We start from the raw sequence: 27758 nt of genomic DNA on the forward strand, positions 1-27758 counted from the left end.
ATGAATATAGACTTGCTATATCAAGAGGGGACACATCTAAGATTAATCTGGTCTTGGAACAATATTCATACCTTGGCATATCAATTAAAGCTATTAAAGAGGTACGTATAAAATGTTGATATACTTAACATTTTTCGGCAATGAATCTGTTAACTAATAACTACTTGTTTGGAGAAATTAAAACCCTTTTGGAGCCTCAAAATAGTTATTCTTTGGTAAAAATAACTACCTAAGAACAAATATTTCATTGCTGAAGATAATATGCTGGTACATTTTATGGTTTACTACATATGACAAAAGAAGGCAATTTACCAAAATTTTTCGACGAACTTTAAAATTTTCTTATCGATTAGTCCCAATAGTGATGCCTTTTTATTATTTTTTATAGCAGAATGTCTGTAACTTGCCTGAACCGGATTTCATAAATAGTGTAAAAACAATATACTTTTACATAATGCGTCGGTCTACGGATCGCGGGGTCGCGAGTTCGATCCTCAGGCGGGGCGTATGTTCTCTGTGACTATTTGATAAACCACATTGTGTCTGAAATCATTAGTCCTCCACCTCTGAATCATGTGGGGAAGTTGGCAGTTACTTGCAGAGAACAGGTTTGTATTGGTACAGGATCCAGGAACACTGGTTAGGTTAACTGCCTGCCGTTACATGACTGAAATACTGTTGAAAAACGGCGTTTTTTTTAAAAACAAACAAACAAATTACCTATCTACAATTTCATTTTTTTTAAATGCTATAGGGGCCTCGATTTCCAAAATAATCAGTGTGATGAACATTTTTATTCGTATCGCAATACATTTAATACATAACAGATACACATTTCATCAAATAATGATAAAAATGAAAATTTCTTTAATTTCCCTTAAAATGGAGAAAAAACTTTGTCACCTTTTGGGCCCAGAAAACTTTAAAAATGGTGTTTTAAGCCTGGTATCCACCTGTTTGAAAAGAAGAGACAATAACAAACGTTTTGAGATGTGATACCATATTGTACTAAGAAATGCTTGCGTATTTGTATAATACATTTTCCACATTTATGAATAAGTTTAGGCCAGTTAATTAGATTTGATTAGACGAGTTTTCTGACATTTTTTGCGACTTCACGCATTTAAGGATTATGGTTTGTAAAAAATGATTCGCTACATTGATTTCTTTACGTTTTTTAAAGTTTACGTGTAATTGGTGCCAGAAGAAAGTAAGCAGTGACTGTATCACAATTTTGTCAATCCCTTTATTTGTATAAATTACAGTCAAATAAACTTTTGTAAACATACATACTTTCTAAGAATCTTAAGTAAATAAATGTAAAATACTACAGCAGTCATGTCATGTATAACAACAAGAACAAAAACAACAACGTTAACAAAAAACATTTCTCAGTATGACAATATGAATATGCGCCACTGAATAATTTACTCCATGAAAAGGAAGCATTTTGAATTTTTGACTACTATTCTCCTTCTTTAATCATTCTTTTTTTTGAATGACAACTACATGTATATCTCTTCTTTGTCTGTTCTATAAATATACTATTCAAATGATATATTTAGATATGACTTATGTAGATAGGGTATCAGGAAAATCTTTTGAACGAATTGTTAAAAAGTGAAAAGAATAAAAATGAAATTATAAATAACATTAATTGTATTGCTATGATATGTTTGATTAAAGTTACCCCAGTTTCGTCTCAATCAATAAAGCTGAAATGTAACTACACGACGTTAGAAATCGATGAGAAAACATACTGCCAATGAATAATTATCATCTTTTTACTTAAGAAATAATTTATAGCAAACCGTGTTTTAACACTATTTAAACACGATGGGCGGTTACACGTCGGGCGTAATAATTTTATGAGGGCGCAGCCCGAGTGAGATTATAACCGCCCGAGTGTATAAATCGTGTTCAAACACTGTTTTGCTATACATGATTTCGATTCTAATATATCTTTTATTGTCAACTTTAGATAAAATATGACAGAACTATTTATTTGCGTATGTATGGTGCCAAATGGTAGGTCGTCACGCTCCTTTATTCATACACGCTAGGACCGCAATTGGCAATACAAAAGTACATGTATATACGTCTTGAGGAATAGTTCCATTAGGGCGCAAATGATGGCGAATTATTCTGCGCAGCTAATAGCTAATAACTAACTCAGTGTGTGTGTTAACTTAATTAATAATATCGTTGTGATTATTAAAGCATTCATAGTAAACATTGCATACATATCTTACTTCTGCAAAATCAATATGGCGAACATTCGGCTCGACCGGGGACCGAACACGAGACCTATGGAGTGCCAGTTTTATGCTCTCCCTACTATATTAGCAGTCTAGCTATTATTATAAATAATGCAGAACTATACTGTTTAACTGTCCGTTAGCAGCAGTTACAAATGAATGGTTACATAAATTAACAAAGTTTTTTTTTTAAAGATATTGGTAGACAAATCATTTGTGCAGTTGTTTACATTAAAGTTTATCGATGAACTGTTTTTATGTTAGACAGAAGACTGACTGATTTCAAAATATTTTTGCAATTAACATGAATGAAGCTTTTACTGTCAGAATGAAACTAATAAAAGGCGGTATACAGGAACATCTCACATTCAGATAAAGACCTACTTGGTCTGAAATGGTCATTGACTAACGTTATATATTATGTTATATATGAGCTATGTATGATGAGTGGTACGATTTTTTAGACGCAAGTATATTTGATATGTACAAAATTTCCTTCCTATCGTAGCCTTACAACAATTTCATAAAATTACCTAATTAAAGTCTATATTATTTTTGAATTAGTTTGACGCTATTTATGACGCTACACAGTTTATGTTTAATTAACAACACCAGTAATCGATCCAGTCAACTATCTTCTTCTGCCTCTATTAACCATGTAAAGAACTGTGTTGATTGTTTCAGGCATTCTTCCTTTCCATTTAGCTCATCTTTCGATCCATGCCACTGCATAAAATTAGACAAACTTACATCAATATTCTGTAATTATAGTAATAGCTTCTATAATTGTCACAAACACATCAACAAATTAAAATTTCAGTTTATGTTGTAGTAATATAAAATAGGTGGTGATTGTGACAGTAACTATTCAATTAAGACTAAATCGAATAAACTTGGTACAGAGTTAACAAAGAAACTTAAATTCTTATAAAATGGTGGCTGACATAAAAACAATTCAGGGATTTGATTAACGTACCTGAAAAAATGCATCTTCACTGATAAGATCCTCGTCATACAATGTGTCGAACAATCCCCGCAATATTCCTAAATAAATTAGACTTGTACAGTTTCTAAGACTGATTATCTTGTCAGGATAACACATGCTTTTCGTATTATAACATCTGCAGAATCGCGAGGGACTGGTTGGAGGCTGAGAGCGAGGGCGAGGGTGCCAACGTATCCCAATGGATTCTGCAGATGTTCTAACACGAAATGAGTAATGTAAATGAAAATATTGTCCATCAACGTCATTGAATATCCATGAAATGCACAGGCATGTAAGCATTGTTTGATCAATTTGACATTATTTCCTTTCCAATTATCCACTTAGGACTGTAACACGTTTAAGTGTTGCCTCGGAACACGCATATGTCAAAAGGTAAGTTTACAGCGTGTGAGCGCGAGAATCCTTGTTATTACACATTTACTCACATTTACTCTGTCAAAGCATCTCCTTAAAACTTGGAAAACGGTAAATTTATGCTAGAATGTATGATTAGAAACATGATCGCAATAAAGAAATGAATGAACCGCTCTTGCAGAAATTCGTTAGAGTAAATCAATTCCACTGGAATGTTTTAAGAGAATGTGGTACTACCATTCATAGTCAACATATTAAATGTATGCTAGAGGACTTTGGATTAAACTGAATAGTTTAGCTACAGTAAATATTTTGACAGACAGACATAAGTTAACGTTTGTTGATGTACTACGCACAACTGATATAAAACATGAAGTGCAAATTTGCTGGTTTTGTTTTACAAAATGTTTGAAAAGAATCAAAATTTTACAATCTTTTGAATAACCCCATTTTAAGTCACGTATAAAAATACAGTAAAACATATATGTAGGAATATACCTTGAGGGTGTTCAAGATGAGTTATAACTGCCTGTACAGCGTAAAGAGCTTGTAGCTCTAGCTCACTTTTACGACAAATATACCGCTGTAACAAATCATTCCTAGCGTTGATTTCCTTTGGCTCTAATCTCTCATGCCCCTTTTTTCCTAGAGGTTAACACAGTTATAAATGTTAATATCTATAATTATATTTCAGGACTTCTTCAATGATTAAATCATTACTTTTTATTCAATATGCGTATTACACTTTAACTTCCGTTTTCAGTTACTTTTTTCTAATTCTAAAGTTGTAAAAATTCCTCGCTCAAAGTTTTTTATTATATTTTTTATGTCCTTCGAGGGAACGAAGCATGCTATATGTATCATATTATTCTTTTGCTCAAAGTATAACTGGTCAACTTATGTTGATAAGCATCATCTAGAAATGCGTTGGAGACATTGCAAACAGCGTAACGTCATCTGTCACTGTTACCATGTATATTAGCAACTGTATCTTCTACGAAATATTTATTATAAGACAACTAAGTCATAATGCAGACATGAAAACGTATTCATCATCATGGCTAAATCAGACAAGAATTCATATTAATTCCCAATACATATTCATTGTTGTTCTTCTGGTACTAAAAATAATCAACAACGCATGTAAATGAAAAAGTAATAGCGACATGACAACGTATGCTTATACATTCGACCAAGTTTGGCCAAAATCTGTCAAGAATTGTGCAAAGCGTATGAACGTTTGACTGACGGATTTACGCCTGCACAGCTTGAGAAATGCATTTAGTAAAAAGTTATCAACGTTTTTACAGTAAAGAAGCTATAGGAATGATTGTCTCTTTTAGCAGGACTTTTTGAAATTTTTCAAATAGTAGAGCTCTTGTTATCACCCTTTCGTCGGTGTCGGCGTCCGCCTCACAAAAGTTTAGCATGTAAGCGGGTTTCTCAACAACTGCAGAGCCAAGTGCTTTTCACACATGTCTTTGGCATCGTTAAATTACCTCCCAAGACAAGTACAAAACTATAGCTTTTATTTTGTCAAAATTGTGCCCCTTTTAAACTTATTTTCAGGTTAAAGCAGGTTTCTCAGAAACTAATTAGCCAAATGTTTTGAAACTTCGCGCATGCCTTTGGCAACATGAGGTAACCTCCCATGACAAGTTACATACCTCTAGCTTTTATTTTGTTTAAATTAAGCCCCTTCTTTACATAGACATTTTGTGACATTTATCCATATGTATGAATGTTTTTCAGGAAATACTTGACTAAATCTTTTCAGATTCTTCACACGTATTCAGCATCAGGAGATGACCTCACATGACAAGTTTCATAACTCTGGCTTACATTTTAGCAAAACTTAGGCCCCTTTTGCAACTTAGAAAATTTTGCATGTAAGCTAGAATAAGATTGAAAGTATTCAAATAGTCGAGTGCGCTGTCATTAGACAGCTCTTGTTATTTACCTTTTCATATTTTATGATTAGAATTGATAAGGGATATAATAAAACAAACCTTTGATTGCACTATAACATATAACGGTCATAAGAGCACGTATGAATCGAGGCTGTTTTCTAGCTGAAGCATCAACATTACTATCGATCCATTGGATAACCATCTTATTATCTTCTTTTCTTCTCAATATCAAGTCGTTCAACGTTGTTCTTACCTGTGTACATGATTTGATAATAATTTCATTAGAGAGACTATCGTAACTCGTACACACACACATATATATATATATATATTATGGTGAAAAAGTCTTCATAACGACATAGTTTGACATGGAATGAGTATTTTACAGTGACAAACAACAAGAGATTAGATTAATGTAAACAGTTATGCAGAATGTTGTTTTATTTTGCGTTTTAAACAAGAACAATGCAATTTTGCTTTTAAATATGTGAGTCAAGCTACGTAATAAATTCAGACATACTTGCATTCAACTTAACGTTATGACAGCAGAGAGTTTGATATCAAACTGTAGAGAGATTTTTATTGTTTCCAGTTATATTTTCTCGTCCGTTGAAGAAATCATGTAGACTTAGTCTATTCAACATATGTTTATTTAATAGAATGCCGCTTAAACCAGGGCTAAAGGGCGTGAGGGTTTTTGAACATTTCATTACCTGTCATGATCAGACGCAGTTAAACGGAATCTGCTATATTATCTTTCTTGGTTGCATTCTATGTTTCCAAATGAAATTCTTATATAGGGAAGGACCGTCCGCTAAAGTTGGTATAACTTGTGGCCCAACCCGTTTGCTTTTGATATCCACGTTATTACTACATGTGTTTATTCTTCCTTTTGTTTGTTTGCTGATTTATTTGCATGTATTGTATAACATTGTATTGCCGTATTTCTTAAGCAATAAAATATGATTAAACTAAATTCTTATACTATTTGACTTTTAATTGTTACAGTACATCGATATTCGTCGTTTAGATTGACACACTTTTCCTTATTCATGTTTTATATATACACAAATGTATATAAAGTCTCTACCTACATATTGGGTCTTCTTTCTTTTGTTATTAGCCATTTATTGGGTCTTCAAAAGACAAAAGAAAATCCCAATATATATAACAAAAATAAGGAAAAGTGTGTCAATCTATATACCTACGATAAAAAAGATATATTTTATCAGGGATATCTGCATTTTCTCAACAAACATCTTTTGTTTTTATGATTTTGTATTTGCTGCATAGCTTGCAAAGATGGTAACTTAAAATTCAAACTGCACATGATATTGCTTTCTGTTTACTTTTTACTACCATAGTTCCTAAGTAAAATGACTGAGCTTCCATATTTTAGTTCTCATGCTGAAAGGCGTTGTTTAATCCAAAAACTACATGAAAAGTAAAGCCAGTGAAAGATAACTTATTCATTAAGACAAAGTATGCATAGACTTGTGTTGTGTTTCCCAAAGTAGTCTAAGGTCTCTGTGTTATCACTGAATTAAAAAAAAAAGAATTCAAAGAAAGAAATGATAAATTATTACCGCTGAAAACTTAAAGATAAGGCATCATCAAAGGACAGAAAACACCACCAGAAAAAAGACAGACACAATGAATTTTACGACATCGAATTCGTTGACATTGTTATATAAATTTGTTCTCAACGAATACTAAAATGCTCAAGATGTAAGTGAAATATTTTTCATCTGAAGGCTACACCAAAATCATACCAAAAATTGTGCGACAGAAGTTATTCCACTTCTTGTGTCATGCACTTTGTATTTAAAAATGAACCTACTATACATATCGGCCACGGCGTTAGGAATCGCACTTACTTCTCGAAACTGCAGCTTCTGCAGTATGAAAATATTAGTACAAGTTAAAAATAAATGTCAATGGCTTTTTGTTAGCGAATCCGCTAAAACAACGAAGGCGTTGTCACTGCCAAACCATCCTATATTTACCTTATGGTGCTATGTTAAAATCTTACTGTCATGAGATAAGCAGTATGTGCTTCAGTTTTGTAATTATTTATAGCTTTTGTCGTTAGTTATCGTCTCTATAGCTTGGCAAAAATTCTTACTTTGAAATTTAAAACTAACTCGACAGATCTACATTCTCTCCAAAAAGCAATCATTCACTTGGATTTTGACGGATTAGCTACCTTTGAAATTTCAGCCGTTTTGCTTCTACTGCTTGAATCCTGAGGTTCTCTCTCTGCTGTTTTGCAGATTTCTGCAGTAACATCTTTTAATGAAACTGGATCAACAATACTCAGTATGTGTTTTCTTTCACGTTTTTGATTTACTTGGACCTTTTGTGTATGTTGTGTTTGTTGATTGTTTGCATGTATACCAATAAACGGTGGCTGGTTACCATACCCAAAACCAAACGGACTAAACTGTGGGCAAGGAAATTGCGGATGTCCTGGATGACTGTAGGGTATACCAGAATGAGAATTGGGAAACGGCACTCCCTGCTGTAATGTCAGAAAAGGGAGTTACATCACATATAGATATTACAGTACTTTACGTTTTAGATACGATTGAAATATATCACCCTTTAGCAAAAGAAAAAGCTCACTGAAGATAAAAAACCACTCTATCAGTCCTGGTCTATCAGATATAAATGGATAAAGTTATCAAGCTCCATCATCTTAATTTTCATACATGAAATCAATTAAATCAACAGAACAATAATTGGTAAAATGAGTTTGCAAATTATTAAATGTTACAGCCTCAAGTCTATGAAAATGAATGATACATGATAAAAAATGAAAAAATTGTAAAGAGGAAGGTACATCTCTCTCTCTCTCTCTCTCTCTCTCTCTCTCTCTCTCTCTCTCTCTCTCTCTCTCATAAATATGTATGATAACAGATCACTATACATTTTAATTAAAATATATCCATGTATCCATGAAGTATGGAAGAAATTAGGTCCAGAATGGAGTTAAAGCCTCTATTACGTTAGCTTGTCAAAATACAATTCTAGTATAACAATTCTAGCATTTTATTTGCAAGGTTGTACTATAACTTCCCTTGGTGAAAGGTAGCGCATATTCAAACAAGGCACTTAAACTACTTGATATTGGCCATTTTTACTTCTTTTAAAGTCATTTTGGCATTATCTTTTAGCCTGTGAGGTGAAGTTTATTCACAACTCTGACTTTGCAGTTTAAAGTTATGTTTAAACACAAATATGGTCCGAAATTAAGAACAATTAAAAAGAAACCTTGCTGTACAAAGTTTTCAAGTCCATATGCATCTTCTGTATATATGCTATAAAACATATTTAATGCTAATAATTACCACATTCAAAATAAATTGCTTTTTACTACAACACGTGCAAATGTGATACTATATTCTATTGTAGCTTTTTAAGAAACAAAACACAAAACAAAGACAATAACTCAGTCCATCATGATCACAACATTATTTGTTTTGCAATTGTAAATAATAATGGTAATGACTAAAACATACAACACATTATAAATATTCAATGCATACTGTAAATGAACTATTCTAAATGTTTGCAGATAGTTTTATGTGTATTAAATGTTTTTGGGTCAAACTTATTAATATTTGTAAAGTAACAATAGATAGCTAGACTTATGTCGTTTGAGTAGACTCGTATTTGACAGAATAACAAATGTGCAAGAAACATAAATGTATTTATCGTACTGTATCCGCAAGGATTCGAAAGGAATTTTATATTTTCATTTAGTAATTATAAACGTTACTGCAACTTTGCCTGGAGGGTAGAAAAATCTTTGAAATATTTGCATATGTACTCCAGCTTTATGACATTTCATTTTTTTGCAAAACTAGAAACAGATAAATGACAGTGGAATGTGAGTAAAAACTCAGCCTGATTTAAAGATATTCTTGAATAAAAGAACAAGAATATTTCAACATAAAATTTTGAAATATAATATAAAATGTTTATTAGTTAACATAGTATTACTTTCCGTTCTGCAGTTGTTACAGCTGTGGCAAATGGGTACACGTTATACTAAAAGCAAAAACAATTACCGTATTGGTTCTAGTAATGCTTGGTTGCCCGGGATATATCAATTGCGATGTACTGGACTGGGGATATGCGAAAGGCACCTGGTAAGGTAGCTGTAGAGATTTCTGGTAAGGTAGCTGTAGAGGTGTACCATACATCTTCTGCTGAATGGACTGAAAAATTGTTGTTAACATACAGAATGTATTCATATCAAACACCATACACGAAGAAAGCATAACATGTATGCAAATTGTGTCTAACCCAAATTAAACAACAACAAGACCACCACCAACAACACAATAACAACAAATGATTAATATTTAATATAAAATAAACCGTTGACCCCTTAAATATGTATATCATTATAAAAACACACTTTTACGCTCAAGTATTTGTATATTGACCTTATCTTGAAATAATCGAAACCTTGTATGTGCATATCAGCTGTTAGCAAATAACAAATTTAATATCCCCAGAATACAAAAACTAAGGAAATTAAAAACCAATGATCCTAAAAAATATTGGAATATAATAAACACTAAAACTAAACAAACTGAACCAAATGCCTCACTGAAAGTATTTTATGACTTCTTCAGGAATATAAATGAAAACACAGGAGAAAATGATAAATAATAATAATAATAATAATAATAATAATAATAATAATGATGATTATGATGATAATGGTCATAATAACAATAATAATGAAGATAATAATAATAATAATAATAATAATCATCATCATCATCATCATAATAATAATCATAATAATCATAAATAAATGGTTTTATAACTGAACAAGAAATAAGAGTCGCAGTCCAAAGTCTCAGAAATAACAAATCTCCAGGAAATGACGACATAATAAATGAGCAAATTAAATATTCACTTCAGTATATGATGCCGATATACTTGAAACTTAGCTTGTTAACGTAGTATTTGATACAGGAGTAATTCCAGAAAGCTGGACTATCGGTATAATAAAACCTATCTATAACAAGAGCTCGTAGAACACGAAATGCCCCCACCCCCTTGATGCATTTAGTAACTGCACAAGGAAAAGAAATTATTTGGTCACTGTGCACATAGTTTGACATGGAATGAGTATTTTACAGTGACAAACAACAAGAGATTAGATTAATGTAAACAGTTATGCAGAATGTTGTTTTATTTTGCGTTTTAAACAAGAACAATGCAATTTTGCTTTTAAATATGTGAGTCAAGCTACGTAATGAATTCAGATATACTTGCATTCAACTTAACGTTATGACAGCAGGGAGTTTGATATCAAACTGTAGAGAGATTTTTATTGTTTCCAGTTATATTTTCTCGTCCGTTGAAGAAATCATGTAGACTTAGTCTATTCAACATATGTTTATTTAATAGAATGCCGCTTAAGGTAGTTCTGCACGTTTGGATCGAAATTTTTTCTACAATGTAGAATTTGATTAAACACTGATTTTTCAAAACTTCAGAATATACCTAAAATATCAGCAAATAAAAAGGATAGGGTCGTGTGCTTGATTTTTGATAGACGATTTGAAAAAAATGGACCTCCGCATATATTTCATAATGGGACTATGGGAAAATTATAACTTCATAACATTTTCGCGAAATGGAAATTTTTCTACAATGTAGATTTTTGATGAAACTTCTCACAGTTGTAAATAAACACATGGCCTATAATTTGGTGAAATAAATTTATAGGTCCGTGTGCTTATTTTTAGATATTAGACCAAGATTAAAGTGAACCGGACATTATTCACGCAATTTTAAGACATTTTTTAAATTTTTTAACGTGTCATATGTTTTGATATGATATTTTGACTTTAGAAATATAGCAACAGTGCCATTGTAATAAATTTACTCACAGGTTTCGATTAAATCATAAAATTATTTTCATTTCCGTACATCGAATCCAGGCTTTATTCTACGTTTTCCGGATAAATGACGTTACGCCATCACTTCCGGTTTATCAAACTTGCAGAACTACCTTAAACCAGGGCTAAAGGGCGTGAGGGCGTGAGGGATTTTGAACATTTCATTACCTCTCATGATCAGACGCAGTTAAACGGAATCTGCTATATTATCTTTCTTGGTTGCATTCTATGTTTCCAAATGAAATTCTTATATAGGGAAGGACCGTCCGCTAAAGTTGGTATAACTTGTGGCCCAACCCGTTTGCTTTTGATATCCACGTTATTACTACATGTTCTACTACATATTCTTCCTTTTGTTTGTTTGCTGATTTATTTGCATGTATTGTATAGCATTGTATTGCCGTATTTCTTAAGCAATAAAATATGATTAAACTAAATTCTTATACTATTTGACTTTTAATTGTTACAGTACATCGATATTCGTCGTTTAGATTGACACACACTTTCCTTATTCATGTATTTATATAACACAAAGTATATAAAGTTTCTACCTACATATTGGTCTTCTTTCTTTGTATATTAGCCATTTATTGGGTCTTCAAAAGACAAAAGAAAATCCCAATATATATAAACAAAAATAAGAAAAGTGTGCAATTATATACCTACGAAAAAAAGATATATTTTATCAGGGATATCTGCATTTTCTCAACAAACATCTTTGTTTTTATGATTTTGTATTGCTGCATAGCTTGCAAAGATGGTAACTAAAATTCAAACTGCACATGATATTGGCTTTCTGTTTACTTTTACTACCATAGTTTCCTAAGTAAATGACTGAGCTTCCATATTTTAGTTCTCATGCTGAAAAGCGTTGTTTAATCAAAAACTCACATGAAAAGTAAAGCCAGTGAAAGATAACTTATTCATTAAGACAAAGTATGCATAGACTTGTGTTGTGTTTCCTAAAGTAGTCTAAGGTCTCTGTGTTATCATTGAATTTTAAAAAAAAAGAATTCAAAGAAAGAAATGATAAATTATTACCGCTGAAAACTTAAAGATAAGGCATCATCAAAGACAGAAAACACCACCAGAAAAAAGACAGACACAATGAATTTTTACGACATCGAATTGTTAATTGTATATAAAATAGTTCACAACACGAATACTAAAATGGCTTCAGATGTAAGTGAAATATTTTCATCTGAAGCTACAACCAAAATCATCCAAAAATTGTGCGACAGAAGTTATTCCACTTCTGTGTCATGCACTTTGTATATAAAAATGAACCTACTATACATATCGGCCACGGCGTAGGAATCGCACTTACTTCTCGAAACTGCAGCTTCTGCAGTAATGAAAATATTAGTACAAGTTAAAAATAAATGTCAATGGCTTTTTTTAGCGAATCCGCTAAAACAACGAAGGCGTTGTCACTGCCAAACCATCCTATATTACCTTATGGTGCAATGTTTAAAATCTTACTGTCATGAGATAGCAGTATGCTTCTGTTTTGTAATTACTTATAGCTTTGTCGTTAGTTAACGTCTCTATAGCTTGGCAAAAATTCTTACTTTGAAATTTAAAACTAACTCGACAGATCTACATTTCTCTCCAAAAAGCAATCATTCACTTGGATTTTGACGGATTAGCTACCTTTAAATTTCAGCCGTTTTGCTTCTACTGCTTGAAATCCTAGGTTCTCTCTCTGCTGTATTGCAGATTTCTGCAGTAACACTTTTAATGAAACTGGATCAACAATACTCAGTATGTGTTTTTCTTTCACGTTTTTGATTACTTGGACCTTTAGTGTATGTTGTGTTGTTGGTACGTTTGCATGTATACCCATAAACAGTGGCTAGGTTACCATACCCAAAACCAAACGGACTAGACTGTGGGCGAGAAATTGCGATGTCCTGGATGACTGTAGGTATACCAGAATGAAATTGGAACGGCACTCCCCAGCGTAATGTCAGAAAGGGAGTTACATCACATATAGATAATTACAGTACATACTTTAGATACGATTGAAATATATCACCCTTTAGTAAAAGAAAAAGCTCACTGAAGATAAAAAACCACTCTATCAGTCCTGTCTATCAGATATAAATGGATAAAGTTATCAAGCTCCATCATCTTAAATTCATACATGAAATCAATTAAATCAACAGAACAATAATTGCAATAATTGGTAAAATGAGTTTGCAAATTATTAAATGTTACAGCCTCAAGTCTATGAAAATGAATGATACATGATAAAAAATGAAAAAAAATGTAAAGAGGAAGGTACATCTCTCTCTGTGAAATATATCACCCTTTAGCAAAAGAAAAAGCTCACTGAAGATATAAAACCACTCTATCAGTCCTGGTCTATCAGATATAAATGGATAAACTTATCAAGCTCCATCATCTTAATTTTCATACATGAAATCAATTAAATCAACAGAACAATAATTGGTAAAATGAGTTTGCAAATTATTAAATGTTACGGCCTCAAGTACATGAAAATGAATGATACATGATAAAATTGTAAAGAGGAAGGTACATCTCTCTCTCTCTCTCTCTCTAATCATATCAAACACCATGCACGAAGAAAGCATAACATGTATGCAAATTGTGTCTAACCCAAATTAAACAATAACAAGACCACTACCAACAACACAATAACAACAAATGATTAAGCATTGAGTACATGCACAAACCAGTTAAATGTCACATGTTTTGCAGATAATATGTACATGCTCATGGTGTTTCAGGACAATTATTCTGCATACTGAGCAACCGAATTTAAGAAACAAAACCATGGTCAATACAATCAATAAAATAGAAAATGGCGGTTGAATACGGAAGAAATAACACTGCTATTAGTGTACGTGTTTATACTTACAGCAGTTGGTCTTATAACATGTCCCGGAGTTTGCTGCAGCTGTGATACACTTACTGGTGATTGCTCTTTTAGGTCACCATTAAATTTACTCGATGTACTGAGCTCAGCAGCACCCAATTCTGAGCTCGAAACCTTCGATTTTGATTGTTTCTACAAATAATATGATAACTATTATACCTGGTCCTTTTTGCCATTCTTTTAAAGGGCATATCAACAACAGCTGTTTTGTCTAATCAAAATGAAATTCAAAACTTTCAAAAGGTACGCTTTAGCAAATAGTTTCTTGCTGTAACGTATACATAACACTGTATGTAATAACGGAATGAAATATAATTACATTTATTCCAAAATCATCGGAACAACATTCAACCTTAATCCTAATCATTTACACAATTTCCTAAACCTTGCTCAAGTAATACAAGAAATTGTACATTTTGGTGAAAGTTTAAACATTGACACATTTACTGATGCTTTCTCTTGTGCTTATCTAGTGATTGTACTATGGACTTGCTATGATGCTATCATGCTATTTACCTCCAACTGTAATTATGCTTGTATTCAGTTTGAATGTATTTCGTAATGTCATAATAATTAGTCCAATACGACATATTCCAAAGATATAAATTTATAAACTCGTATAGATTTATATGATATGGGAATATTGAACACTAATGAAGTTTATCGTAAACATGTAAAACAACAGGACCCATTTGTGCAGGTGGATATACATGAACAAGGTCTGTAAACCTTAAGGCACGTTGTTTTCGTTTCATGTTGCAATTTGTTAAGCATGAAGAGAAATATTTGTGAAAACTAGACATTAATATTACAGCTACAAAATCTATCTATGTCGGGTACCGTATTATTCAATTAATATTAGAAATAAAGTACAACAAATGCTTTTCTTCTAAGCACTGTTATAGTATAGAAGCGTATGAATTTATGCATTCACTGTAGATAACAGCGTGCTAGTTATCTAACACACTGGAGTGTATAACGAGTTTTTCCAGCACCGGTAAAAACTCGGGAACAGGAAAATCCTGTCTGGCATGCATGAAGAATTGAAGTATGTACCTTGCTTGCAGGAACTGTCCATACATATTCTGATTGGAAATCTCCTGGTCTTTCATTAGGAGAGGTTTCATGCGGCTGCAATGGCATGAACAGAATGAAACAGTAAAACGTTGAAAACAAAAACAATTGTTACACCTACTTTTCAGAATTCATGTTTGGTTTCGTAAATAATTTTTCCTTTCGTGTTGTGAGTAAACTCAGTTCAATTCTTTGTGGGTGAAAAACGAAGTTTTTAAAAAAAATCGACAATACAGTCAATACTATAAGTGATTATAAATAGCTTGAATGATTGTAAAATTTCCAATTGAGAAGGTCTTGAAAAACAAATAATTGAGCATATTTAAATGTACAATATGTTTACTTGTCCACATTTTCGCATACCAGAGGTCTACCATGGTTACTTAGAGTAACTTAGGATTTTGATGAACCTCTGATAAATGAGAATGACATGTGCATAGAATAAAAAATGCGATATACTTAATACATAATATAATTATATATATATTATGACCGTACCAAACAATGCTTGTATGTACTCGTATACCTTATTCAATATAATATTTCGAATATCAGGAAGATGTTCTGGTTTCCGCAGGGCGTAGGCGCAATTACGAAACTGCAACAGAAACTCTCGGTCATACTTTAATATTACTTTAGTGTCCAGAGAACTTCGACCATCTGGAATATACACAAATATTGTTTTCACGAATATCTGTTAAGGTGCACAGAATAATTTCGTATGAATGGTCCGGTCGATAGTTTGGCGTATTAATTCACTATGGTAGTGTTTGGGACTTATTGAAAGGACATATTTGTACAAATGTATGTTGAATGGTGGATTAAAAATCGAAAATATATTCAAATCAAAGTGGATTACTGCTACATGTCTGAGTGACAACTGAAATATACCCAAATTTTGAATGGCATTTTTATTTCTGGGTTGCTTTAAAGTTGAGATGTACTGATACAAGTCGTTCAAGATGGTCCCATTTTTACTAGTGTGTATGTGCTTTAGGCATTATTTATTCACCATATATGCTATAAAGCATACTTCCATTAATTGTCTGCAAGAAAGTTCCTGGAAGGTCTTGCTGAACAGCGGTTTCTGTACCTTTAACCCCTTTGAAATTGATGGGTAAGATAGGTTAAACTATTAATATGTACAAAGGATTTTCAAACCTAATTACTTGTTACTATTTGATGAAAGAGGGGATATGACCCCAAAATACACACATTTGCCTTCATATATGTGTATTATGACGCAACTATAAATTACACATATTTGCTCCCTCATATATGTGTATTATGACGCAACTATTAATTACACATATTTGCTCCCTCATATATGTGTATTACGTAACTATAAAATAAACCGTTGACCCCTTAAATATGTATATCATTATAAAAACACACTTTTACGCTCAAGTATTTGTATATTGACCTTATCTTGAAATAATCGAAACCTTGTATGTGCATATCAGCTGTTAGCAAATAACAAATTTAATATCCCCAGAATACAAAAGCTAAGGAAATTAAAAACCAATGATCCTAAAAAATATTGGAATATAATAAACACTAAAACTAAACAAACTGAACCAAATGCCTCACTGAAAGTATTTTATGACTTCTTCAGGAATATAAATGAAAACACAGGAGAAAATGATAACTATAATAATAATAATAATAATAAAAAAAAATAAATAATAATAATGATGATTATGATGATAATGGTCATAAAAACAATAATAATGAAGATAATAATAATAATAATAATAATAATAATAATAATAATAATAATAATCATCATCATAATAATAATCATAATAATTTTATAACTGAACAAGAAATAAGAGTCGCAGTCCAAAGTCTCAGAAATAACAAATCTCCAGGAAATGACGACATAATAAATGAGCAAATTAAATATTCACTACAGTACATGATGCCGATATACTTGAAACTTAGCTTGTTAACGTAGTATTTGATACAGGATAATTCCAGAAAGCTGGACTATCGGTATAATAAAACCTATCTATAACAAGACTCGAAACACGAAATCCCCCCCCCCCCCCCCCTTATGCTTTTTGTAACTGCAAAAAAAAAATTATTGGTTTGTTTCCTTTTAATTATTTTATAAAAAAAAGGAAAAAAAATAAATTTTTTTTTTTTTTTTTAAAAAAAAACAAGAATTTTTTTTAAAAATTTATTTTAAATAAATAAAAAAAACCCCTTCTATAACGGGTTTTTAAACCCAGGAAATTTTTTTTTGTTTAATTTTCCCCCTTTTTAAATTTTTTTTCTTTTTTTTACCAAAGGTTTTTTTTGAAATTTTTTGGTTTAAAATTTCCCCCTTTTTTTAAATTAAAATTTTTCCAAAATTTTTCCTTTTTTTTTTAAAAAAAGGGGTTTTGTTTTTAAACTTTTAAAAAAATGATTCCCCAATTTTAAATTTGGGGTAAATTTAAATTTTATTTCCTTTAAACCCCCTTTTTTAATTTTTAAAAATAATTTATAAAAACCCCCCCTATTTTTTTTTTAAAAGGGGTTTTAAAAAAGAAAAAAAATAAAAAAAAAGGGTTTTTAAAATTAAATTTTAAAAAAGGAAATTTGGGTTTTTTATTTTTAAAAAAATTTTTTTAAAATTTCCCAAGTTTAAAATTTAAAATTTAAACCCCCGGGGGTTTTCCCTTTTTTTCAAAAATAAAAGTATTTTTTTTCCCCTCCCCGTAAACCAAAACTGAATTTAAAAAAAATTTTTTGAAAAGGGGTAAACGGTTTTAAAATTTCCCGGGGGAAAATGTTTTTAAAAAAAAAATTTTTAAAAAAAAGGGAAAATTTTAAAAAAAAATTTCATTTTTAAAAAAAAAAAAAAAAAAACCCGTTTTTAAAAAGGGATTGTAAAAAATGCCAAATCTTTTTTAAAAAATTTTTAATAAAATTTTTTTTAAGGGAAATTAAAAAAATTAAAAAAAAAATTTTATCATTTAAATTTTAAAAACAAAAAAAAAATTTTTCCCCCTTTTTTCCCTTCTTTTAAAAATTTTTTTTTTCGGGGAAAAAAAAAAAATTTTTAAAAAAAAAAAAATTTTTTTTTCTAAAAAAAATTTTTAATTTCCATTTTTAAAAAATTTTTATGGGGAAATTTTTTTCCCAAAAAATTTTTTAAAATTTAATTTAAAATTTCAAAAATTAATTTAAAAAAACTAATAAAAAACTTTTCCCAAAAAATTTTTTGAAAATTAAAAACCTAAATTTAAAAGTTTTTTACTTAAAAAATTTTTCTTTTTTTTTTTCCAAATTTTTAAAACCCGGTATTTGTTTTTTAAAAAATTTTAAAAAATTAATTTTATGGGTTTTTTTTGTTAAAGGGGGGCAAAAAGGGTTTTCCAAAAAAAAAACAAAAAATTCAAGAAGGGGTTAATAATTTGTTTTAAAAAAAGAAAATTTTGAAAAATTAAAAGAAAAAAAAAAAATTTAGAAAATTGAAAAAATTATTTTTCCCCCCCTTATTAAAAAAAAAATCAAAAAAACCCCCGTTGGGACAATTAAAAAAAAACCCCAAAAAAAATTTTTAAAAAAAAAAAAAATAAAAAAAAAATTTGTTTTTTAAAAAAAACAAACTTTTTGCCCAAAAAAAATTTTAAAAAAGGGAAAAAAATTTAAAAAGGGGAAAAAGGAAGGCCCCCTTTTTTCTTTTTTTTCTTTTTCCTTCCCCTTTTCCCCCTTTTTTTTTTCTCCAAATTTATTTTTTTTAAAAAATTTTTTTTTTTTTTTAAATAAAAATTTTTTTTTTTTTTTTTTAATTTTTTTTTTTTTTTTTTTTTTTTAAAAATTATAAAATTTTTTTTTTAAAAATTTTTTTTTTTTAAAATTTTTTTTTTTTTTTTTTATTTTTTTTTTTTTTTTTTTTTATTTTTTTTATTTTAAAAAATTTTTTTTTTTTTTTTTTTTTTTTTTTTTTTTTTAAAAAAAAAAAAAATTTTTTTTTTTTTAAATTTACTTTATTATTTAAAAAATTTTTTTTTTTTTTTTTTAAAAAAATCAAGTAAAAAATTAAAAAATTTTCCCCCCCAAAAAAAATTTAAAATTTAGCCAACTTTTTTTTTAAACTTTTACAAAAAAAAATTAATATTGGGAAATGGGGAAAAAAAAAATTTTTAAAAATAGGGAAAAATTTTTTTAAAAAAAAATTTTAAAAAAAAAAATAATTAAATTACCCTTTCCAAAAATCAAATAAAATTAAAACTAAAGTCTTTCAACTTTTAAAATAAATTTTATTATTAATTTGGGGATAAAATGGGTTAAAATTTTAAAAAATTTTTTTTAAAAATTTTTAAAAAAGAAAGAAAAGGGTTTTTGTAAAAAAGGGGTTTTTAAAAAAATTTTTTTTAAAAAAAAAACCCCAACCAATTTAAAAATTTAAAAAGGGGTTTTTTCAAAAATTTTTATTTAAAATTAAGGGGGGAAAATTAAAAAAAACAAATTTCCCCATAAAATTTTTCCCCCCTTTAAAAAATTGAAATTTATTTTTAAAAAAAAAAAGATTAAAAAAGGATAAAATTTTGGGGGGGTAAAAATTGTTACAAAATATTTTAAAGGGGTTTAAAAAATTTTTTTAAAAACTATAAACATAAAAAATGAACAAGGTTCCAAAATTTTTAAATTTTTTTTTTATTTTTTACCGGGGAAAAAAGAAAAATTATAAAATTTTATTTAACCTTTTTTTTGGGTTTTTTTTTTTAAAGTAAATTGGGGAAAAAAAAAAGGGTTTAAAATTTTTTTAGGGTTTTTAATTATGGGAAAAAAAAGTTTAAATTTAAAAAAAATTTTTCGGTTAAAAAATTTGGAAATTTAAAAATTTTTTAAAAAAAATTTTAAAAAAATTTTTGGGGGGAAAAAAAAATGGGATTTTGATTTTGGGAAAAAAAAAAAAAATTATGGGTTTTAAAATAAATTAAAAAATTTTTTAGGAAGGCCCCAAAATTTAAATTTAAAAAATTAATTTTTTAAAACAAATAAATAAAAATTTTAAAGGGGAAAAAAAAAAATTAAAATTAAAAAAAAAGGGGGAAATTTTTGGGGGGGTTTTTTTTTGATTTAAATTTTTAAAATTTTTTTTTGTTTAAAAGGGAAAAAATTTTTTTTTTTTTAAAAAAAAGGGGGTTTAAAAATTTTTTAAATTTTATTTTAAAAAAAAATTTTTTTGTAAATTTAAATTTTTAAATTTTTTAAAAAAGGGGGTTATTTAAAATTTTAAAGTGTTTTATTTTTTTAAAAATTTAATTTGGGTTTTAATATGTTTTCATAAAAAATTTTTTTTTTTTTTTTAATTTTTAAAATTTTTAAAAAAAAGGGGAAATTTAAATTTTTAAATTTTTTTTTTTTAAAAAGAAAAGAAAGGGTAGTTTAAAAAATTAAAGGAATTTTGGGGGCCCTTTTAAAATTTTTTTGGTTTTTTTTTTTTTATTTTAAAATTTTAAAATAAAAAAAAAAAAGAAAAAAAAAGGGCTAAAATTTTTTTTTTTTGTTTTTAAAAAAAAAAAAATAAAAAATTCTTTAAAAATTTTTTTAATGAATTTAAATTTTTTTTTAAAATTTTACAATTTTTAAAAACAACCCCCTTTGGGGAAAAAATTTTTGGTTTTTTGGGTTTAAAATTTTTTTTAAAAACTTCCCTTTTTTAAGGTTTTTTTTTTAAAGGTTTTTTTTTTAAAATTTCTAAAAATAAAAAATTTTGAAAAAAAATTTAAACCAAAAAAAAAAAATTTTAATCCTTTTTTCCTTTGGTTTTATCCTTTTTTTGGTTAAAAAAGGGTTTTTAAAGAAAATAAATTTTTTAAAAAAAAAAAAACTTTTGTTTTAAAAAAAACTTAACAAAAGGTTTTAAAAGTTTTTTTGGGCAATTTTTCCAAAATTTTTATTAAACCCGGGCCAAAATTATATTTTAAACCCTTTTTAAAAAAAAGGTCAAAAATTTTTTAACAATTTTTCTTTTTTAAATATCGAAAAATTTTTTGGGGGGGTTTCCAAAATTAAATTTGAAAAAAAATTTTTTTAAAAAAATTGGAAAAATTTTTTTTAAAAAATTTTTTTTTAAAAAAAATTTTAAAAAAAAAAAATTTTTTTTTTTTTTAAAACAAAATTTAAAAAAAATTTTAATATTTCAAAAAGGGGGGGAAAAATATTTGAAAAAAAATTTATTATTTAAAAATTTTAAAATTTTTTTTAAAAGGGAAAAAAATTAAAAAAAATTGGTTTTTATTTTTAAAAAGTTCCCGGAAAATTTTTTTTCCCTATTTATTTTTCTAAAATTTTTAATTTTAAAAAAATTTAAAAAAAATTTTTTTTTAAAAAAAAGGGGAATTTGTTGCCCTTTTGCCCAAAATTTTTGTTTAAAAATTTTAAAATTAAAAAAAAAAATTCAAAAAATGTTTAAAAGGGAAAAAAAATTTTAAAAAAAAAAGCCCCAAGGAAAAAAGGGGGTTTAATTTTTGGCATTTTTCCCTTAAAATGGGAAAATTTAAAAAAATTTTAAAATAAATTTTCTAATTTTTATTTTAATACCAAAACCTTTAAAATTTTTTTTATTCCCCTTGGGAAAAAATTTTAAAAAACCTTTTTTGGGCACCCAAAAAAAATGTAAAAACATTCAAAAAAAAAAAATTTTTAATTTTTTTAACGAACCCTAAAAGGAAAATTTTTGGGAAAAAAAAACCCCCCCAAAAAAAATTTGGGTTAAAAAAATTTTTTTAAAATTTTAAAAAAGGGGAAAAAAAATTCAAAAATTTTTAAAAAAAAAATTAACTTTAATTAAAAATTAAAAAGGGAAAAAAATAATTTTAAAAATTTAAAAAATTTAAAAAAAATTTAAATTAAAATTTTTTTAAAAATTTTTTTTTAAAAAAAAATAAAATTTTTAAAAAAAATTATTTTTTTTAAAATTTTTTAAATTAAAAAAAATGGTGTTTTTCAAAACCCCAAAAAAACCAAAAAAAAACAAAAAAATTTGGGGAAAAAAAAAACCATTTAATTTTTTAAAGAATTTAAAAGGAAATTTCCAAAAAAGGGAAAAAAAAAAAAAACAAATTTTTTTAAAAAAATTTTTTTTTGAAAAACAAAAATAAAAAAAGGGGGAAGGTTTAAAAAAATAAAAAATCATTTTAATTTTTAAACAAAAAAAAGGCAATGCACAAAAAAAAATTTGAAAAAATTAATTTCCCGGTTCCCCAAAAAATAATCCCTTTTAAAAAAAAAAAATTTAAATTTCCCTTTGGGGAAAAAATTTTTTAAAAGGAAACAAAAAACCCCCACCGGCCTGTTTTTAAAAAAAATTTTCCTTTTTAAAAATTTTAAATTTAATTTCCAAAAAAAATTTAAAAATTCAAATTTTGGGTTTTTTTGGCCCCAATACCCAAATTAAAAAAAAAAATTTAAAAAAATTTTTTCCCCTTTTTTTAATTTTAAAAAAGGGGCCAAAAATTCCTGGAAAAATGGGGTTTAAAACCCCGACCAATACAAAAATTTAAAAAAATTCTGAAAACCCCAATTTTAAAATTAAAAAAATTTTTAAAGGGTTAACTTTATTTAACCCCGGCCTTTTTTAAAAAACCAAATCAAAAAAAATGAAATGGGTTTGGGAAAAAATTTTAAAACCCAAAAAAATCAAAAAGGGGGGGAAAAAAAATTTTCCCGGGGTTTTTGGGGGGGCATTTTGATCCTTGTTTTTACCCCAAAAAAATAAGGGTTTTTTGTTAACAATTTTAAATCACCCCTTTGAAACCCCCCAAAAAAAAATTTTTTTTTTTTTCCATTTTGGGGGGACCAAAAGGGGGGGGGGGGGGGGGGGGGGGGGGGGGGGGGGGGGGGGGGGGGGGGGGGGGGGGGGGGGGGGGGGGGGGGGGGGGGGGGGGGGGGGGGGGGGGGGGGGGGGGGGGGGGGGGGGGGGGGGGGGGGGGGGGGGGGGGGGGGGGGGGGGGGGGGGGGGGGGGGGGGGGGGGGGGGGGGGGGGGGGGGGGGGGGGGGGGGGGGGGGGGGGGGGGGGGGGGGGGGGGGGGGGGACTCGTAGAACAACGAAAAAAGGCCCCCACCCCTTGAAGCATTTAGTAAATGCACAAGGAAAAGAATTTATGTCACTGGCACTTGGACGTTTTGAAGTTCTGACCTCAAACAATAATTATGGGTCATTCACCAGTCATAAGTGACCTCCGTATCAAATGTAATCTTATACCAAAGCATTCTCTAGTTATTTGGTAAAAAAATGTGACCTTGATCTTTGACCTACTAACCTCAAAATCAATAGGGGTCATCCGCTGGTCATGATCAAACCTGCCTTTTAAGTTTCGTGATCCTAGACCCAAGTTATCGTCTGGAAATGGTTTAACTGTTCCGAGTCTCTGTGACCTTGACCTTTGACTTACTGACCTCAAAACCAATAGAGGTCCTTTGCTGGTCTTGACAAACCTATTTATTAAGTTTCGTGGTCATAGGCCCAAGCATTCTCCAGTTGTCGTCCGGAAACCGTTTAACTGGTCCAGGTCAATACGACCTTGACCTTTGAGCTACTGACCTCAAAATTAAGAGGGATCATCTGCTGGTCATAAACACCTCCCTTTTAAGTTTCGTGACCATAGGTCCAAGCTTTCTCAAATTATCGTCTGGAAACGGTTTAACTGTTCTGGGTCACTGTTACCTTGACATGTGACCTACTGATCTCAAAATCTAAAGATGTCATTTACTTGTCATGATCAACCTCCCTATTAATTTTCATGTTCCTAGGCACAAGCATTCTCAAGTTATTGTCCGTAAACGGTTTAGGTATTCCAGATCACTGTGCCCTTGACCTCTGACCTACTAACTTCAAAATGAACAGTGATCATTTGCTGTTCAGGATCAACCTTCCTTTAAAATTTCATGATACTAGGCCCAATCGTTCCCAAGTTATCGTCCGGACACTGTTTAAATGCTCCGGGTCACTGTGACCTTGACCTTTGACTTGCTGACCTCAAAATCAATAAGGGTCATCTGCTGGTTATGACTAACCTCCCTATCAACTTTCATGATCCTAGGCCTAAGTGTTCTTGAGTTATCATCCGGAAAGGAGTCATTTTGACCTTGATCTTTGACCTACTGACTTTAAAATCAATAAGGGTCATCTGCTGGTGATGAGAATTCAATTGAGATTTTATAAGAACATACTTATTTAAAAAAATCAACGCCATCGTATATGATATACGGAGAACTGGAAATTACCCCAGTTCTGGTTACAATACAAAGTCGATTGATAGCTTACTGGTCACGACTTACTGAAAACATCGAGAGCATCGGTACCAAAACTGAAACTACAACTGACTAATTAGATTAAACGCCTATTTCTATACAATGACATATTCAATGGCGATGTACATACTACTTATAATAACAGTAATAACAACGACAATAGTAATGATAGCAATCATAACAGCCTAATGTAAACAAAAAGGCATGAACGCATCCTTCCCTCCTGAGGTTATTTTACCCCTATTGCAAAACATTCATCAATAATTTATTCTTTGCTGGTTTAAAGAATGAATGAATTGTATTCACAAAATAAAATTAAATCTCAATAGTTAGATAACTTTAAACAAAATTTGTGTAACCTAGGCTATTCTGGAATCTGGTACAGCTAAAGTCTATCTAGTCGTAAATGGATTATTGAATCATCGCGTCAAAAACTTAAGGACATATTCTTTCAAGAATGGCATTCAGAAATAGACAACACATCACCTAGCAACTTAATAATATACAAATACTATTTGACAACGTTCTTTATTTCCTGAATTTGAATTACATATCTCGTCAATTCAAATAGTTTACATTATATCTAATTGAGAAAATGTGAATCTCATTAATATCACATTACCAGTAGAACATTTTTCTCTTTTTCTTCTACTCTCTCTTCTTCTTTTCACACATACTGAAAGGTAGTCGTTTTCTAATTTATTACTATGATTAAATTATTCTCTATCTGCATGTTTATATGTACATGTATATTGCTGACGCTGCCAACGCATTGTGGGTCTCATGTCAATCTGTAAATAAACGAACTGAATTGAAATTGAGTAGGAAAAGTGTCAGCTTTCTGTTGCCATTTTATTTATTCATATCCAGCCAAAATTGGTCCTTTGATAAATTTTTGAAGTAACGTGATGAAATATTTATGTGAGCTACTTACGCTAAATTACAAAAGGGCATTAGTGCCAGGTGCATTTTATTTATTAACTTGAAATTTCGACTAAGTAACTCGAAATTTCGACTAAGTAACTCGATATTTCGAGTACCGTAACTCGATAATTCGAGCTAATAACACAAAATTTCAACTTCGTATCTTGCCCTTTATATCGTATCTTGCCCTTTAGGCCAAAAATATAATGGACGGCTTTTGACTCTTAGAAGTGGAATCATCTATCTATAGTATGTTCAGGTGGTAGGGGCTCGAACTAGGCCGTAAAACTTCCAGATATGGTCAGAATAGTTTCTAAGTTTGAATACTTCCCGGTCACCTTCTATGACCTCTCCTCAAAATCTAGATCTGTCCAGGTACCCGATCTTGTTCAAACTCATAACTACAAGTTCAAGTAGATTATGTCTATATTCCATTGCCATATGGGCTAAAACTAGGTCGAAAACCTTCAAGACATAAACATGGTTTAGTTTATACTAACTTGTTTTAGCTCGACCATGATGAAAGCTTCAAGCTTATTTGGAACCACTCTCGAGTCCGCTTACTGGAAAAACCAGTACTGGTGTCTTATGAGAAGTCATGGTCGTGACCCCATTGGGGCTCGAACCAACGACCCCTGGCTTGAGCTTAAATAGTGATATTTTTATGAGCAAACGCTGCCTGGTCATCTTAATTATATGACTCTTTAGGGCTACCCGGTGGATACACCAGGTACCTAATCTTGGCCAGGACCTATAGATTTTAGACTTAATAACTCGAAATTTCGACTTAGTAACTCGAAATTTTGACTTAAGAACTCGAAATTTCGAGATATTTACTCAAATTTTCGAGTTAATAAACAAGATACACCTGGCACTTATGTTCTTCTTTACTAAATACTAAATATACGCTTACCGATAACATTTATTTGGTAAAAACAAAATATCAATCGCTAACGGCTAATCGATATTTATAGGTATGGACGACAAGATTACACAGATAAATGTATTGACTGATACCCGAATTAGACCTTCGTTCCAGGTACACATAAACCTGTAAACTTTATGTTTACATAAACTATACGAAGTAATTGTTCATGTTTTTAAATATGAAATTTGAACCTTATATACATTTGATATCAACAGTAAAGTTATACAATATATATTGCGATAACTTTATCCAGTTCAGTAACACAAATTCCGATACGTTATCAAAAAAGTATTTTAAAACTAAATGGGTGTTTACAATATCAATAATCTTATCTTGAAATGCTTTTATCAAGTATCTGAGATAGAGAGACCAGGTGAATATTCAAGGGATGTCCGTGTGGGATCCTTAACATTTTGTTTGCTCCCATTTTCTCTTTGACCAGGTGCGCCTGCTGTTTGATTTGACTGCAGCTTCATGATATCATCTACCGACGCTGACATATTACTGTCCTTTGCTTCTGAATCATCAACCTTTAAACGTCATAAACTGTATATTCAAAACGTAGTAGGAACAAGGTTTAAAAGTTAATTACATTACTGTTTTAGTTTTTTATTATGTATAAATTATATTCGCTATTGTAACAGCTGTAAGAAAAGATACGGCTCTTCCGAAAAATCATCGTATTGTCCATAGTGTTCGTATTTAACACACTTCTTTAACCCTAAAATAATCATTTTTACTGCGGTAAGTTTGATCCGCATAAATAATTTAATTCTGTTTTTTCGAATTTAATTGACGAAAGCGACAATTAAAACTTTTATAATAACAATAATATTAGGTTTACGAAGTCTCAGATGCAAGTAGTAAATGTAATGTGTACTTACTGTGATGTCACGCCTCGTTGAATTTCTTGCCAATTCATTCTGGGAATCCGATTGATTATGGAGCTCTAATTCTGAAGTGACAGTTTCTATTCGGTTGTCATGGAAAGTAAGCTTAATACCTTCACGTAATTCCTCTACATTAAAATCAACCTCATAGTGTCGAATTTTTGCATTTTCTCTTGCTGAAGTCATCTCTTTGGTGAGTTCGTCCACTGATAATTTAGACAATTTAGCTTCAGTAAACAGCTGAGACACCTTCAACTCTGTTCGTTTCTTTTCCATGACAGCTAAAGCGTGTTTTGATTTTCTTTGAAATGTCCTCGTAAGTCTTGATAC

The 27758-nt window shown here is 30.0% G+C and overlaps 1 protein-coding gene across 3 annotated transcripts; it reads right to left on the reverse strand.

Moving 5' to 3' along the window:
- Positions 1 to 781: 781 nt before the first annotated feature.
- On the reverse strand, positions 782 to 27758 carry LOC123535690 (uncharacterized). Of its 3 annotated transcripts, XM_053528283.1 has the most exons (12): positions 27423 to 27758; positions 26909 to 27068; positions 25309 to 25362; positions 15958 to 16091; positions 15414 to 15488; positions 14340 to 14489; positions 9602 to 9751; positions 7735 to 8049; positions 5628 to 5781; positions 4117 to 4263; positions 3235 to 3302; positions 782 to 2984 (listed from the first exon to the last, which is right to left on the reverse strand). In XM_053528283.1, exons 1-12 carry the CDS (start codon positions 27702 to 27704, stop codon positions 2886 to 2888), a joined length of 1788 nt encoding a protein of 595 aa, XP_053384258.1. In that variant the 5' UTR covers positions 27705 to 27758; the 3' UTR covers positions 782 to 2885. The 3 variants fall into 3 exon arrangements, with proteins under 3 accessions (XP_053384258.1, XP_053384260.1, XP_053384259.1); XM_053528285.1 differs by lacking the exon at positions 9602 to 9751 and having other exon boundaries at positions 7735 to 8046; XM_053528284.1 differs by lacking the exon at positions 9602 to 9751 and having other exon boundaries at positions 783 to 2984.

Source organism: Mercenaria mercenaria, chromosome 17 (genome assembly GCF_021730395.1).
Source record: "Mercenaria mercenaria strain notata chromosome 17, MADL_Memer_1, whole genome shotgun sequence".
Lineage (NCBI taxonomy): Eukaryota > Metazoa > Mollusca > Bivalvia > Venerida > Veneridae > Mercenaria > Mercenaria mercenaria.

Excerpts from the sequence above, each read along its gene's own strand:
- LOC123535690 (XM_053528283.1), bottom strand. The coding sequence starts at position 27,704 with ATGGAAAAGAAACGAACAGAGTTGAAGGTGTCTCAGCTGTTTACTGAA. Across the intron at positions 9,752-14,339 it reads ATGTTATAAGACCAACTGCT|TCCATTCAGCAGAAGATGTA; the intron begins GTAAGTATAAAC and ends ACAATTTTTCAG. Across the intron at positions 5,782-7,734 it reads AAACGGCTGAAATTTCAAAG|GTAAGAACAACGTTGAACGA; the intron begins GTAGCTAATCCG and ends TCATGTACACAG.